This window comes from Andrena cerasifolii, chromosome 6 (assembly GCF_050908995.1).
Source record: "Andrena cerasifolii isolate SP2316 chromosome 6, iyAndCera1_principal, whole genome shotgun sequence".
Taxonomy (NCBI): Eukaryota; Metazoa; Arthropoda; class Insecta; order Hymenoptera; family Andrenidae; genus Andrena; species Andrena cerasifolii.
The window spans coordinates 11,003,074-11,018,045 of record NC_135123.1 but is presented as its reverse complement, the minus strand read 5'-3'; the positions used below and the strand labels follow the sequence as shown (position 1 = coordinate 11,018,045).

Here is a 14,972-nt window from a genome sequence, read left to right as displayed (position 1 = left end):
AAATTACTCCCGACAGTAAAAAGTTTCAAGCTTAATGAAAATTCATTGAGAAAGGTATTGTTATTAAGTTATTGTTATCCTCACCCGTTCGATAAACTCGTAGAACAGTGGTCATTGAGCTCATTATGCATATTGAATCGTTACTCGCTAATCACTTAATGGTATTTAATTGATATGAGTTTAAAAGTGTGCTGAATTGATGAAATTCACGATGTTTGAACTGAATACAAGATGGCTGCTGGTATTTTTCATCGGTTTTTACAAAGTCGATTAGAAAAGGGGCAACTTCAAGTATTTGCGATGCATCTGATTGCTCAGTACTCGTAATTAGAATTCAATAACGTAAAACACCATTTTCGAATGTACTGCGCGATTTGTTTGCTGCAATTAGAAATTTTTAAGTATTCCCTTTTAAAGTTTCCGAGGATTGTCAATTAAGAACAACAACGATCAACTTTTGACGCACAACTGAATCCTAAGCCAAGACTTCTAGATCACCTTAAACGACTGCGCAATATATCGATAACTCTAATAAGCGGAAACTTCAGAACGATGGAATGTGTTCTGAATTACCGACAGATACATATTTGAATATTCAAATTCGATAGTCGAATGGATGATTCCAAATTGCGAAACACCAGAGTTACGGAGATATTGCTCTCAAATAATAAGCAGTAAATTGTTTATTGCATTTTTAACTCCAATTCATTGTAATTGAAATAAACTGCTATTTATAAAATAGTATCCTTACTTTGCATGACCGTGAAGCTGGAAGGAAGGCTTTATACAAACTAATTCATTTGAAATGAGTCAATTCAGGCCTGGATTCTGTTTAAAGTACATATATTTGAAATGCCATCTTAAATGAAGCCCGCCATTTTCAAACTTGCAGCACTTGAAATATTTGAAATATCCTTGGAAAGTTGGCGGTCTACACAATAATTCTAGTAAGCCAAATCCCTCTCAACTTTGGTTCGCAGTCTACTTTGGTGATATCTTCTCAATCACAAGTTTCCATACAGAAATTGAAACTATCGCGTTATCTGTATTCACACCAGCACTTCCGAAAATATCACTGCAAACAATCTTATTTGAAACATTACCTAGCCCTGTAAAGCATTCAATGTATGAACGTTGGTAGCAACTACCGATCGTGATACACCGTCATGGCGACGTTACCGCCACGGAAAAATCCAACTCCGACGAAAATTTCAAAACAACACCTGACCCCGTTGCAAACTCTTTTGCAGCTGGGCTTTCCGAAACACCGAGCGTGAGTGTCCACGATACATTTATAAAAGAATGTCACCGTTTCCTTCGCAACCCCGCGGACAATCGCGCCCGCCTACACGGTGCTCATTGTAAACAAACAGCTGTCAAATTTTTAAGTATTGCTCCCACCTACCTTCTGCTTTCGGTAAGACAGCACTATCTGGACTAAGTGATCTGCATCTGTCGTAAATATTTAACGCGTGCGCCTTTTAAATTACTACGTTCTCGTTGCGAAGCGACATATGAAATCGAGCACTTCTCTCGTTTATTACGAAAGGAGAGGCGCGATTAGACGCGCCAGGGTTAATTGTATTCTTCGCGATGATCGAGATAGATGTTGTATTGTTTACAGGGAGAAAGCATTAGCTGCTACAGGACACCGAGGTATTCAGCTTGCGTCTGATTGGCTCGTAGCTCATGTCAGGGATCCGATCTTGGATTCGGATACACAGAGACAGTATGTTCTCTACGCTTGTCCGATGGGTGCGTTAGCCGAGCAGCTCGTAAGATTTTGGTCGGAGAGCAAAGAACTAATATGGAATGGAGCACATAATTATGTCCCACATATTACGCTTGTGTCATTCTTTAATGTATGATACGATGTTAACGATGACTATTGGTTGTAACCAAAGGATAATGCGAGAATATTGTTTATAGGCGCCCGACGAGTCTAGCGAGGAATTGGTGAACGCCCTTGAAAATATAGTTAATCAAGATGAACTACCAGGCCACGTTGAATTAGAGACCTATGTCTCCCCTAATTTTATGGGGCTCTTTGTCAAGGAAACAGACACCGAATGGTTAAAGAACATTGCTATACGTTACGTAAATAAACTTACGAGTTTGGGTATCTCCGCGGAGCCCCAAGTAAAGTCTCTTCATCTGACGTTAGTTTATCAGTTCCCTAGCAACTTGTATCAACAACTTCGTTTAATGGCAGAGAAACTGACGCCCACTATTCCAGCTAATTGGGAGCTTAGATTGTATTCCAGGGATTCTCGGTTACAGAACGCTCATGTTCACAAAGTGACGCATGCTCACGTGCCTAGAGAGCACGACGAATTAGAATTAAGAGTCGGGGATTACATATACATTCCGGAAGGGGCGTGTAATACATCTACAGATGGTTGGGTCGAAGGTGTCTCTTGGTTAACTGGTATTTCGGGCCATCTACCTTTGAACCATACGAAACGCACAGCTGAATCGGATTCGTGGACTTTGCATACCACCATGCAGCTGACCGGCAACAAAAATAAGATTTTGGAGAAGGAAGAGATACCTGTTGTCAGAAAACCATCAGTATTGTTACCAAATGATTCAACCGATAGTCCTGATGGAATACCAACGACTAACGAGCCAGTAAATTACCTTACTTATTATCTCTGCGAATTTAAACATTCCGTGTTTAATAATTTATTGTTTCCACAGATCGAGGCTTCCGAAGCACCCTCGAATCCCTCGAGACAGATTTTTATATGCCGCCACGGGGAAAGGGTGGATTTCACATTTGGAGCATGGATTCCTTATTGCTTCGAATCGAATGGCTCCTATGTTCGCAGGGACTTGAACATGCCAAAGGAAATACCATCAAGGAACATACAGGACTTCCAAAACGACAGTCCGTTAACAACCGTCGGTGAAGTGCAAGCGAGCTTGGTGGGAGAAGCTATGAAATCATCTAGTATTAAAATAGACGTAGCTTTTACCTCGCCATCGTTAAGATGTATACAGACGTTGGCTCACATTTTGAAAGGATTAGACTCAAACATTCCAATGAAAATAGAGCCGGGCCTAATTGAATGGTTAGCATGGTACCCGAACGGTGTGCCGGTTTGGATGACGTCCGAAGAATTAATAGGGGCTGGCTTTAACGTAGATGAAAGCTACGAGCCAGTTATTAAAACAAAGGAGCTTCCATTGAGAGAGAATGCAGCGCAGTATTACGAACGAAGTTACGAGCTAATCAAACAAATTATCGAGAGCACAGTAGGGAATATTTTAATAGTAGCTCATGCCGCTTCTTTGGCAGCTTGTACTAGACAATTAACAGGTGGCAGAGTACCACCAGCTGCGGAAGTCACTAAATTAGTTCAAAGAGTACCGTATTTAGCGTGCCTGACGGCGCGCGAAGGATTGGATGGGTGGCAAGTTCATCCTCCTCCATTTCCACCTATTACGCATACCAGTAACACTAGATTCGACTGGAAAGTATTAATGTGAATGGTGATCAATATTTTAAATAATGTTTCCTTCTTTTTGTGTCTCTCGAGGTATAGAGTAGCTTAATTCTCAAAGGCTGTTAAAGCAATGAATTTTCTGTAAAGTATTCGTTCACGGGAAGCGTACTGAAACGAGAGGAAAGGTATTAAGAAAATTTTCTGGGTCGGGCCGACCAATTAAACATGCCAGTTTGTTGTTTGATGCAACAGAGCAACATAAGAGAGGAATACCATTCGAAGTATAATGAATACGGGTATTGGCATTTAATTCTACCGTTTCTATAAAGGACGATTTGAAGTATTGTGTACTTCTAATGTTTAAAAAGATCGTACGAATTGTATATTTTAGTATAGTAGTCTTTAAGAAGATATTTTGTCGTAGCTTTCATATTTAATATCTAGGAAGCTTTTAGCAAAATACTATGTACGTAGTATTCCGAACTTGTGATGAAAAAATACGATCAATATTATTTCATAATTTTTAAGAACGTATTAAAAACTGCTCGATTCTCTGATTACTAATGTTACGAAATTGCTATCAAAACGAACGTCAACATAAGTATTTAAATTATTTAGGCTGTTATGTCGATTCGTTGTGCATCAAGATTTTTAAAATGTGCATGTACTTTGAATATATTATATATAGTTGCATAGTTTCTATGCATAGCTGCGTAGAGTTTGATGTTGTCTTTGCAAAATGCATGCGTGTATGTACATGCAATCAGGACTAAGATCTGCTACCGATGAGGTTAGCAAGAATCTACAGAAATCAATAATAATGAAAAGTATCATTCCGCGCACTTTATAAGCACGCAGAAGTAGACGGCGTGAATAATGTGTGAAAATGTAGAAGTACAAAATCGACGTAGAGAGACAAGTGTTGTTATTTACCAAAGAGACATATATAAGATGTTATTTTATTATAAATGTCGGTTAGATCACGAAGGGACCTATTTCTTTATTTTACACGATAAACATTTCTTCCAATATAACATACAGCATTCCATTGCGTATAAAAATTGTTCTATATACATAAAGTTTAATAAAGGTATAACGAATACAAAAGGCAGTGGAATAATTCTGTCACCACTTTTCCAACAGCGACCCATTAATCGGGTACTAAATATGCCCGCTTTCCTTTAGCTTCGCAATTAAAGTGTCAACATCTGGGAGAATGGCGCCAGCTTGTCTAACTGGTGGCTCTTCGACCGACAAAATATCAATTCTTGCAGTGGTATCTACACCAAGATCCTTCGGTGTCATCTTCTTAATTGGTTTCTTCTTAGCTTTCATGATATTTGGTAACGTAGCATAGCGTGGTTCATTAAGGCGAAGATCAGCGCTTAAAACAGCTGGTGTTTTCACTTTAACGACTTCTAAACCTCCATCAACCTCGCGCGTGATGGTCAATTCACCATTGTTGTTTTCAATCTAACATGGCAGAGATATAATCTAATTAGAAAGCTTGAATTGGCAAATTAATGCTGATTTAAGAAGTGGCCTTACAAATGTTATTTCAAACTTTAAATCAATCAACATACTTTGCTGCAGAACGTTCCAGTTGGCCAATCTAAAATGCCTCCGATCATCTGAGCAGTTTGATTGCTATCGTCGTCTATGGCTTGTTTACCAACGATCACCAAATCTGCTTTTTCGTCCTGAGCCAACTTGGCTAAGATTTTGGAAACATGAATGGGCTGTAGAGTCTCGTACTCAGGTCCAGACACTTCAACGTGGATCCCCTTATCGGCACCCATTGCGAGCGCAGTTCTTATTACATCTTGGGACTGCGACGGTCCGCATGAAACTGCAATTATCTCTTGCACCAGCTTCTTCTCCTTCATACGCACAGCTTCCTCAATCGCAATTTCATCGAAAGGATTCATCGAATGCTTCACGCCATCCGTTATAACACCAGTCCTATCCGATTTAACACGAATCTGGAAATAAAAGAAAAGTGAAGAGCTAAACACTTGTCACGTCGGAGCAAGTAGTTGTGAGAAACAAGATTACGCAATACTATTAGAATTCATGGTATTTATTTAATCGTTGCTACATAAAATCGTTATTTAATGATCACTATATAAATTCCTTAATTAATAATTAACGCAACATTTATTCTTACGTAGGTACGCTCATATCGTATTATTAAAATATACCTTAACTGCATAATCGATAACTCTCTTTACACCTACAAGTGCACGCGCCATCGTTAAATAATGAACAGATCGATAAATTATACAATTACAAATTACGCCTGACTAATTTGCATAGCGTTTATCGCGAAATGTCTGCAGAGTTGATCGCTCTCATACGTGGCGGGGTTACTCGCTGAGAATGGTCTAAAGTTCATTTCTCTGGTGATACCCAATAAATGGGGTATGTTCGTTTCATGGACATATTTCCGTCCAGTCCGCGCTGATGTAAGTAAGCGTCATAACATGGCCGTTTCGGTTCTCAAGTTAGATTATAAAATTCTACAAAACATTTAAACAGCTCCCGCAAAAATTGCTTGTAAAATAAGACAGAGAAGATGGAGGTTCATATTTTCGGGTCATGATGACGTAAGATTCGGGATACTTCTGATTGGCTTATTTATATAAAGATATGCATGTAACATTATGGCAAGCGTTGCCCTGAGCTTATGTACGATAACTCCTTCCATGGATCCCGATCTATTCGTGATAGATAAAAAAAGAAAGTTCTGATCACGCGTATGTTTATTTACACGCCGATATGTTTTCATATCCAACGTATTTTAAGAGCAATCCGCAATAATGCTCCGATTTCACCTCTTCGGCTCGGTAAATTACAGTTTAAGGCCATTTCCAATTCGACAGCACACCAATTGGTGCGTAACAAATGCGTTCTTATCAAACGAGAAAATAACTAATTGAATCTCAGATTTTTTATTCTTATCACTGCTATTTTTCGCCGTGGAAATACGACGCAAGCATAAACTGCACGCGAAAGTTGCAAGCGAAATGTACAATATGACGTGAGATTACTTTGCAACAGCAATTACATAAACATATTTGTACGCAGGCATTATATATGTTGCGTTGCTGTTAAGTATATACGAAGTAACACTTCGAACGTGCAAATAATTAATAAAATTTCTGTCGATGATTTTCAATGTCTCTACTGTTTGCGTTACATAACATCCAACGGTATATCATCGATCGTTGTATCCATTAACGATACGAGATTAACGATTAGATAAATCATTGTTTTAGTTGAGCACTTTCCATTTGAAAAAAAGAGCAAAGTTTCGTAATTTTTCGTGCCTGTGCTGGGGAACTTGGACGAGCTTACAGGTGCGTGGGATAGAAGGGATTTTAACTGGAAATTAATCGACGTGAAATTGGATATTTCCGAGGGGGCAGCAAGCGATCGAAGGAATACTTTGTACTTTAATGGGAATTAACAGAAAAGAGACGTTCGAACAATCTCTATGGAGCCAATCAGAATGGATATGAAATCAAGTTTGCGCCACACATGGCGTCCAAGAACCGACGCCATCTAACGTCTGGCATTCCTGTTTTTTTCGTGCGGGTAAAATCACGGCTTTCTATAGCGCGCAAGCCTTTATCGTTTTGTTTTGTAGAATTCGGTAAGTTAAGTGAGTATCTTTGGTAAAATCGGCTATGCTACGTGCACACCGGATGAGATGTTAGCTGAGAAAAAGCGTTCACGCGTCAAGGAAGTGTGTGGGAAAATGAGTTAACCGTGTGTTAACGCGCAGTGGTCAACAATCCGTGGAAGTTTAGTAAGGGGACATATACCCGTATTCAGGACTTGATAACGTCGAGGTAATTTCACGTTGATCCCTACGATCGGAAACGCCGCCGGAGCCGATCTGGTATCTCCGCAGTTCGAAAGCATTGAAAGTTTCCTTCATGTTTATGTTTACTCCTCTAATTACCCCCTCCCTCCTCGGTCACCCTCAGTGCTTGTTCCCTTCCTGGGACTCTCCCTCGCTTTTTTATACTCGCTACATCGTCCTTTTTCTTGTACCCACGCCGTCCCTGCCACTCTTTGCCGGTGTATCAATTTATTTTATCTTATCTGTTTGTTGTTTCATTGACTCCAATAACCAAACCAGCGAGAACATCATGATGCTCCTAACGTTAAGATAGCTGGAGTAACTTTGCTCATCCCTTGATTAATCGTTTGTGCTTCGATGAATGTTGATAGTACGATGTTAAATGGAAATTAGAATAAATTTGTATTAATGATTACGCAAGAGTTATTCCTATGTACTCGCGTCGCATGTAAACTCCATCGTAGTTGCGCGTGCCACGGTTATACTTAATTTGATACTCCTTTTTATAAGCGTTTAGAGAGGCGCATTTAGCCAGTGAAACATGAGTGCGTCGGCCTTGAAGTCAACGATACCTGGAGTAGGTACCTCTCCGACTTCTACCAGCCATTCTATTCTACCTATGAACGCAATGGCGCAGAAAGTTGTGTCGGGGTCAGAGCCAGGATCTATGAAGCCTTTGTCCGGGACTGGGCTGAGCTACGTTACGTTGCAGCCGCCCAGTCAACCCTTGAGCTTAGTACAAGATCACAGACCTTCTGTGTATCAAACACCGCCTTACGTAAGCAGCAATTCTGAAAAGGAATCGGACCTGGATAAATTAATCCCCAATGGAGTAGAAATTATGAAAGTGGAGACCGAGCAGACGATGTCCGCTGCTCTGAAGCAAAGCGAATCTAATAGAAATAACAATTTAAGTCCGGATAATCCTACCCAGGAACCTCAAAGGGAGATTCAATCGGAGCAAGAGATGACATCTATTAGTCTAGATTTTCCTGGTTAGTAGCATCATAATAAATATTCCATTAATTTAAAACTTATTTTCATCTTTTCTGAATTTTTATTTAATACTTTGCTATTACCTACGTCATGGATAAAAATAGACTGTAGACTGTATATCTATAGTAATAGATTGTACTAATGATTAAAGAATGTTGAATTCATTAATATCACGACGCACGTAAAATGCATGAAACGCGAATGCACGTGGATGTATAATTCTGTGTATATCTGTATATGTATGTATATATATGTTGCTTTAGTATTATGTCCACAACTGCAAAATAAAGTTGAAGAGAAGAAAACTCCTGTAAATAATGGTTCGAAAGAATCCGATGGAATGCCAATCAATACAACTTTACAAACAAAACTATCTTCGCACAAATCAGAGGAGGTATCAGTGAAAGTTGAGAGTCAGAAGTCAAAGACTGCGTCTCAAAATGTGAAGCTTGCGGCAGACAGCTCTGCGCCGTCGCAAACGAGTAGTCCGCCAAAGATCGAAGCGAAGATCACTGGTTCGCCGAAGGCAAGTAAAAGGAAATCTAGAGAATTAAAGGATTTGAAAGGGACGCCTTCAGCTTCGGACGGTGCAAGTAAGCCAAAAAGAAATCGAATTCAAACACAGCCTTATCAAAGCCCATTACCAGAGATCGCCCTCCTTGTCAAGAATTTGAACAAGCCCCCGCCATCGAAAGCGGCCGATGACAAACTTATAGTGTTCTATAAGTAAGTACCGTTTGCACAATGGTTTCTGAATATGTAAAATCACTTGGTTTTTTCTATAAATGTATAGTGTAATAATGAATAATAACAAAAATTTCGAATTATTTAGATTAAACATATAGATAAAGATTATTTCTCAGTGTAATACAAGTATAAAAGCAAATAAAATTAGTAATGCTTTTTAATCATCGTGCATTCATTAATTTTTATTGATATTCATTATTAGAAATGAATTTTTGGCTGTGAGAAATGCGGAGGGAAGCTTTTATGTGTGTCAAGCAATGCAAAATATATATAAGTCAAGCAGACGAATTCGTATACGTTGGCTTTCTCAAGATAAAAATAACGGAGAAATATATTCGCCAGATTTTTATGATTTCATAGGTAATTTTGTATAAAATTTTTATTACAGTCATTAAATATTAAATTATTAAGTACACTTATTTTATTGTTACAATACCGTATAACTGTATTACAATACGTAATATGAAGCACGCTTACATGTACCGTTCCCTTTCTTGGGATTTCAGATTTCGATTGTATATTAACGAATCTGAATTTGAACAAAATCGATAAAAACAAATTTCAACTAACCAAGATAGAACTATTGCGTACGGAGAATATTTTGAAAAGAGCCATTGACGTCGAGGCTGGAGTATCCGAGAAGCCTAGAGTAACAGAAGAGCATCCGGATGGACGTTAGTATCTATACTTAAATATTTATGTAGTAGCATTAACTTAATTATTATTTAAATTACGGAAACCTAATTGAAATTTGAATATCTTATCCACAGTTGACCTTTCGCTTTACAAAGATGAGTCACAGCTAAAGAGAAGAAAAAGTCACAACCTACACAAACAGAAGCAAAGTTTACGTAAGAAATCAAAACGAAATGAGAGCTCCTCTGAGGACGATACCGCCGAGGATGAGCCAGGAAAGAAGTCACCTAAACCGACTCGCTCTAAGAAGCGAACAGTTAACAAAGCATTAGTAATTGCTAAGTCTGTCGCAAAGGGATCCAGTAGAGCAGAGAGAGCATTAAACAGAAACACAAAGTCTGGGAATGAAATCGCTGCTGCTATGAATACTACCGTAACCACCAGTACTACGGTTGCCAATACAGTTTCATCCATGGATGCTACTAAAAACAATACTGACGTTAAGAAGAGTGAAAATAAAAAGAGCACGAAACAACAGAGTAACAATAACACAAGTGGACTTTCAAGGACGAAGCAACGTGGTAAGGGGCTGTTTGTATAGTTCTCGCATGGCCTTTGTTTATTTAAATTTATGTGCACACCGAACTGGAGCATTTTTATGTTCGTTTGACTTATTACGAATCAGCACCCGCAACGTGTTTTTTCCCATAAAAGTGTCGTGATCTACTTTTCAGCATCTGCGCAAAACACACAACAGAGTAGCAAAGCAGCAGGGCGTCCGAAACGTATAGTTGCTACCACAGGTATTCTGTCAACCGAGGAAACAACTTCTCGAAAAAAGCCACGTGGACGAGCATAAGATTAACGTAATTTACCATGTTTTTCTTACGTTACACGTAGAACAGAGTCTGTATCGTAGGCAATATGTACACGTAGTACACTCTTTAAAATTGCGATCAATTTGTAATGTAATATATACGATCTCAAGATTCTTATATCTATCAGATGCTGCATTATATTATAGTCCAACAATGTGGGATCAACAATTTATATAACTGTGCGGCGAATCGCATTTAAAGTAAAAGAAAAAAAAATAAGAAATGAAGGAGGAAGAAGAAGAAAAGACTCAGAGACTTATAAGAGTGATATTGTGATATCATACAAAATTTGTACATATCGTCTACGTTTCAGATTCCTACAGGAGATGAAAGTCACGGAATGTATGGAGAACGGTCCCTTGGTTGAGTAATAACTATCTACAGGGTGTCACACGCTAATGCACTCTTGCAATAGTCTATTTTTGATGTTGTGAGTGAATTGTACGTGATTCAGTTGAGTTTAAATGTACACTTTCCATTGGATATGATAGCTATGTACAAATATATATGTCTGGGGCTTGTGCGTGCTCTATGAAAAGATTAAAAACACGATGGGGGATAGAGTACCAGAGGATGAGAACAATCCGTGAATTATCGATCTCCAAGTTATGGATCGGTAGATTTAGAAGTACAATATCTGTACATTACGCTGAGTCCTTGCTGTTTAAAAAATGGCATGCAGAACGGTCCAGCGCCTATATTAAAGACAGGCAGAGAAAGAAAAGTGCCCTCAACTGTAAATCCTTGTCCTGTTGTTAAATCTTTGGATATCGTAACAAAAGAAAATCTTACGGCTGAGAACGTCACTTATAGTTTAGTTTCGAATGATTTCTGTCAATGGATTGGCAACACGATCGATTATTAAGAGAGCCAAGATAATCATGTTAATTAATTATGGTGGTCCCAAGCTATAATTTAGCCACTTATACATTATTATATTCCTTTCTTTAAAAGAAAATAATAACAGCGCTTATTTACTCTGATAAGTCTGGATTAAAATGTATAAACGTGCTTTATCTATGTATTATTTTATTTTTTCAAAGATTATGGACAAAGTGTATATTTACTACCGAGAGATAGATGATTATGATTTACATTTCACCAAATCTAAATTCTTATATTTTAATGTAGTTTATAGCTTATATTGTGTCGGAGTGTATTATTGGGAATACAAATTTATGTCAATATTAAGAAAGGGGATTTATAAAAGTCGTTTTATTATAATGTATATTGAGTGAAGGTAACGTGACATGTATTTCTTTTTCTACATTATGACGATACAGTGGCATACCTTACGAGATACTTTATGTAATAGAAAGAAAGAAAAAAATATATGGAAAGGAAGCAAAAAGCGAACCAAGATATATTTGCTTTCTCTTCTGTGCGAAAGCAAAGGGCAGATTAATATCATTTAGAGTTACTACGTACATTTTGTCATTGACAATTCGGTTTCACGAGATGCATTCACTTATTTTATGCATCGGCCGTCGGACATGCACAAACATAATGAGAAAGTTGTTTCTCACTTACACGATTTTATCTACGTATGTACATATAAAGATTAGGTAATCGAAATTGTGAAAATGAAATACAAAAATTTACGAGCGTTTGGAATCTTGAAGGCTAATGTATCTTATTCATTCGGTACAGTGTCTCGTCTGTTACGTTGCAATACGAACAATTGCAGAACCTTCGTTTCAACGTTCACCTTTAACACATGTACGATGTACATAATATCTCATCTTACAGCATAAAGACAACACACGAATGCCGTTTAAACGATTAGGTATATCGACTTCTATTGAAAATAGGATACGAGATAATTATTATATTAAATGGTTAAGACGAATTTAATTCTTGAGATGGGAGATGAATAAGATACCAATCCTGTCATTGGTCCATTGCATATTGTATTTAAAGTATACACATACATAATGTATAAATTAAAGAATACACGCAAACATAATGTATAAATTTAGTAAAAGGAAAAAAAAAATTCTAATGACGAGGATCGATAAATTTGCTTATATTGTTATTGAACTTTTGCTTTCAAAGCAATGTCACGTTTTTGGGGGGGAATTAGTTGTATAATAATTCAAAGGACGGTGCAAATAATGATTAATATCATCATTGAACGTCGACGGAAGACACATGTAACATATAATAAATTTTCAACTCAAGCTGCACTTTATTATTTCGAGGGGGGGCGATTAATTGCGCGACGCGTATAAACACAGCTCCCGATATTCTTCTCGCGAGCCGTTTCTAAGTCTCCACGACGAAATACCGAGAAGGAAACTGAATCGAAAAGCAACGATGCATTTGCGTGCGGGCTGATATTCCTTGAGAATATTTAAATGCGTATTAAATTTCGAACATTGGAACTTAAGGCGTAGATACTAGATAATTGACCACGATAATCATCTTTCATTTGTACGAAATTCCAAATTATGTTTGACTACGATTAGTTCGTCGCACATGACAAATGTTCATTTAAGCCAGTTGCACCCAAATTTGTTATCCGTCTTACATTTACTCTCTCGTTTCTTATAAGTTAAAGTCATTATTAGAAATCGAGAAGGCCAAAGATATATTTGCTACATAGAAGTACTTTGAAAATTCAGAACACGATGAACTTTAGCCCGAAATTTGGGAAACACTGGTTTAAACCGTTGGATTGAATAAGATCTCAACTACCTCGCGATACGACTTATTTCCACGATCGACGTAAAATTATAATTTCAATTTCAGGTACAGAATGGTTTAGAGAGACCCATTTTCTTGCATTACAAATTATCTTTGCGTTTTAGGCGAATGTCTCTTCTGCGTTACTTCGAGAAAATATTTCTTTTGTTACTAGCATGATTCGATCTGTTGCGCATATACGTTTTTAATTAATTTGCGGAAGTTTGAAGCTTCCGAAGCTGTTTGATTATATGGTTCGCTTCATTAAGTGTGGAGGATGTTCTATGTAACAGTATTAAGTGTCTGATTTCATACAAGCTGGGAAAAGGATGTTGGTCGATTTTATGGTGCCAATTCTTTTAAACTTTTAAAAAGTATCCCTCCGACAAGATCTGTCTTAGAACGACCGGAATTTATTATTGGCTCTCACTTGGACTTCTAGCACTGCTTCGATGAATTTACAGTGTACGCCCCTAATTAATCTTAATGTCACGATTGCATTCTAATTATGTAAGAAGCACATAAGCCGTATTACGCGTGTCGCATTTGAATAGATATTTAAATAACGATTAAATAAGACGGTCGTGTGATTATCTTTAAGTACCATTCTTGTAAAGACGAACGTTTACGTAGCTAAAAATGTACAGCCCACATGCGAAAATATCGGGCCGCGCACGGAAATACGTTTTTCAAAAGCTGTCTTTTTGCTCTAAGCTCGTGTGCAAGGTACATGTCCATTAGGCGATAATTGCGGGTAGCGTTTAACTAAGTAAATTTCGCAATATTTCACGTAAACCGAATAGTCGTTTTCAATTCGAAAGTTGAATCAATTTTCAAAGGAGTTTACGCGCGATTACTCGCGGACACGGAGGAAACTGATTCGCTCGCAAAATGATTTTATTACATTTTTAGTTCTTATCGTTTTATTATCTGATCGTTATAAGCTCTATAATGGATTATTAAATAAAGGTATTTAATTTTTCGATACAGCTTTTATGGTAATGCTTCTCCAGCCGTTTGAGAATTCAATTCGAGTTTCTTATTGAACAACGATAGAAATTGTAATGGAAGCACAAAGTAAAGGCGACGCGGCCTACTTTGTACCTAAAGCTCGAAGAGTCGCGGCAAGCAAAAAGGCAGAGGATGAAATTGTTTATACACGAGACCGTGTTTTCACATAGAGAGAGAGCCTTGCGTACTTTCCCCGATTCATTTTTCTAGAAGTTACTCCACGCTGTTTACACAGGACTCCACTGTTAGCGGTTTAATTGCAAAGAATTTCGGGTATCCAATTATACACAACTAATACACGAGGAATCTCTATCTGTCGTACTGCGTACTGTTTCCTTTGTATACATACGTTAATTCCATCATTTCTCTTGAATTAACTGCAAGCTGATAACGATTGGTGCAATCTATGTGTCCCCTGTGATTTAAGTTCGTAACGAATTGAGAGTCAACGTTTTACAAATAATAAAAGATATTGTGAGTTTGGTGACAGGAGTCGGTTTTTATTCCCCGTGAACCTGTAGAACTTTTCAGGACCTCCTCGTATGCTAGATCGATTTGCCGTACAAATCGGAAGCACGTGCACCGCGCGAGCTAAGAGAGCGCACGGAATAGGCGGGTTTTTTAAATCGATGTTAGGAGATACTGAACTTTGTATGTACCAACGTTTTTACGAATAAATATTTCTATAAGTTACACGGCCGT

General features: G+C 37.9%; 3 protein-coding genes across 9 annotated transcripts; 2 read left to right on the top strand and 1 right to left on the bottom strand.

The window, feature by feature from the left end:
- The first annotated feature begins 456 nt into the window (after positions 1-456).
- Epp (Ecdysteroid phosphate phosphatase) lies at positions 457-4,556 on the top strand. Of its 2 annotated transcripts, none has more exons than XM_076814473.1 (4): positions 457-1,273; positions 1,625-1,862; positions 1,930-2,631; positions 2,701-4,556. In XM_076814473.1, exons 1-4 carry the CDS (start codon positions 1,167-1,169, stop codon positions 3,490-3,492), a joined length of 1,839 nt encoding a protein of 612 aa, XP_076670588.1. In that variant the 5' UTR covers positions 457-1,166; the 3' UTR covers positions 3,493-4,556. The 2 variants fall into 2 exon arrangements, with proteins under 2 accessions (XP_076670588.1, XP_076670589.1); XM_076814474.1 differs by lacking the exon at positions 457-1,273 and adding an exon at positions 1,401-1,417 and having other exon boundaries at positions 1,625-1,755.
- Etfb (Electron transfer flavoprotein beta subunit) lies at positions 4,393-5,896 on the bottom strand. The gene is made up of 3 exons (XM_076814487.1): positions 5,651-5,896; positions 5,033-5,431; positions 4,393-4,922 (listed from the first exon to the last, which is right to left on the bottom strand). Exons 1-3 carry the CDS (start codon positions 5,699-5,701, stop codon positions 4,611-4,613), a joined length of 762 nt encoding a protein of 253 aa, XP_076670602.1. The 5' UTR covers positions 5,702-5,896; the 3' UTR covers positions 4,393-4,610.
- A 922-nt stretch (positions 5,897-6,818) lies between these two features.
- On the top strand, positions 6,819-14,757 carry LOC143369954 (uncharacterized). Of its 6 annotated transcripts, none has more exons than XR_013085535.1 (8): positions 6,819-7,303; positions 7,828-8,312; positions 8,577-9,039; positions 9,263-9,420; positions 9,567-9,734; positions 9,831-10,277; positions 10,454-10,562; positions 10,888-14,757. XR_013085535.1 is itself a non-coding variant. In XM_076814476.1 (8 exons), exons 2-7 carry the CDS (start codon positions 7,859-7,861, stop codon positions 10,553-10,555), a joined length of 1,815 nt encoding a protein of 604 aa, XP_076670591.1. In that variant the 5' UTR covers positions 6,819-7,303; positions 7,828-7,858; the 3' UTR covers positions 10,556-10,562; positions 10,888-14,757. The 6 variants fall into 6 exon arrangements, 5 of the variants coding, with proteins under 5 accessions (XP_076670591.1, XP_076670593.1, XP_076670595.1 ...); XM_076814476.1 differs by having other exon boundaries at positions 10,431-10,562; XM_076814478.1 differs by lacking the exon at positions 10,888-14,757 and having other exon boundaries at positions 7,835-8,312; positions 10,431-10,793.
- The last annotated feature ends 215 nt before the right edge of the window (positions 14,758-14,972 follow it).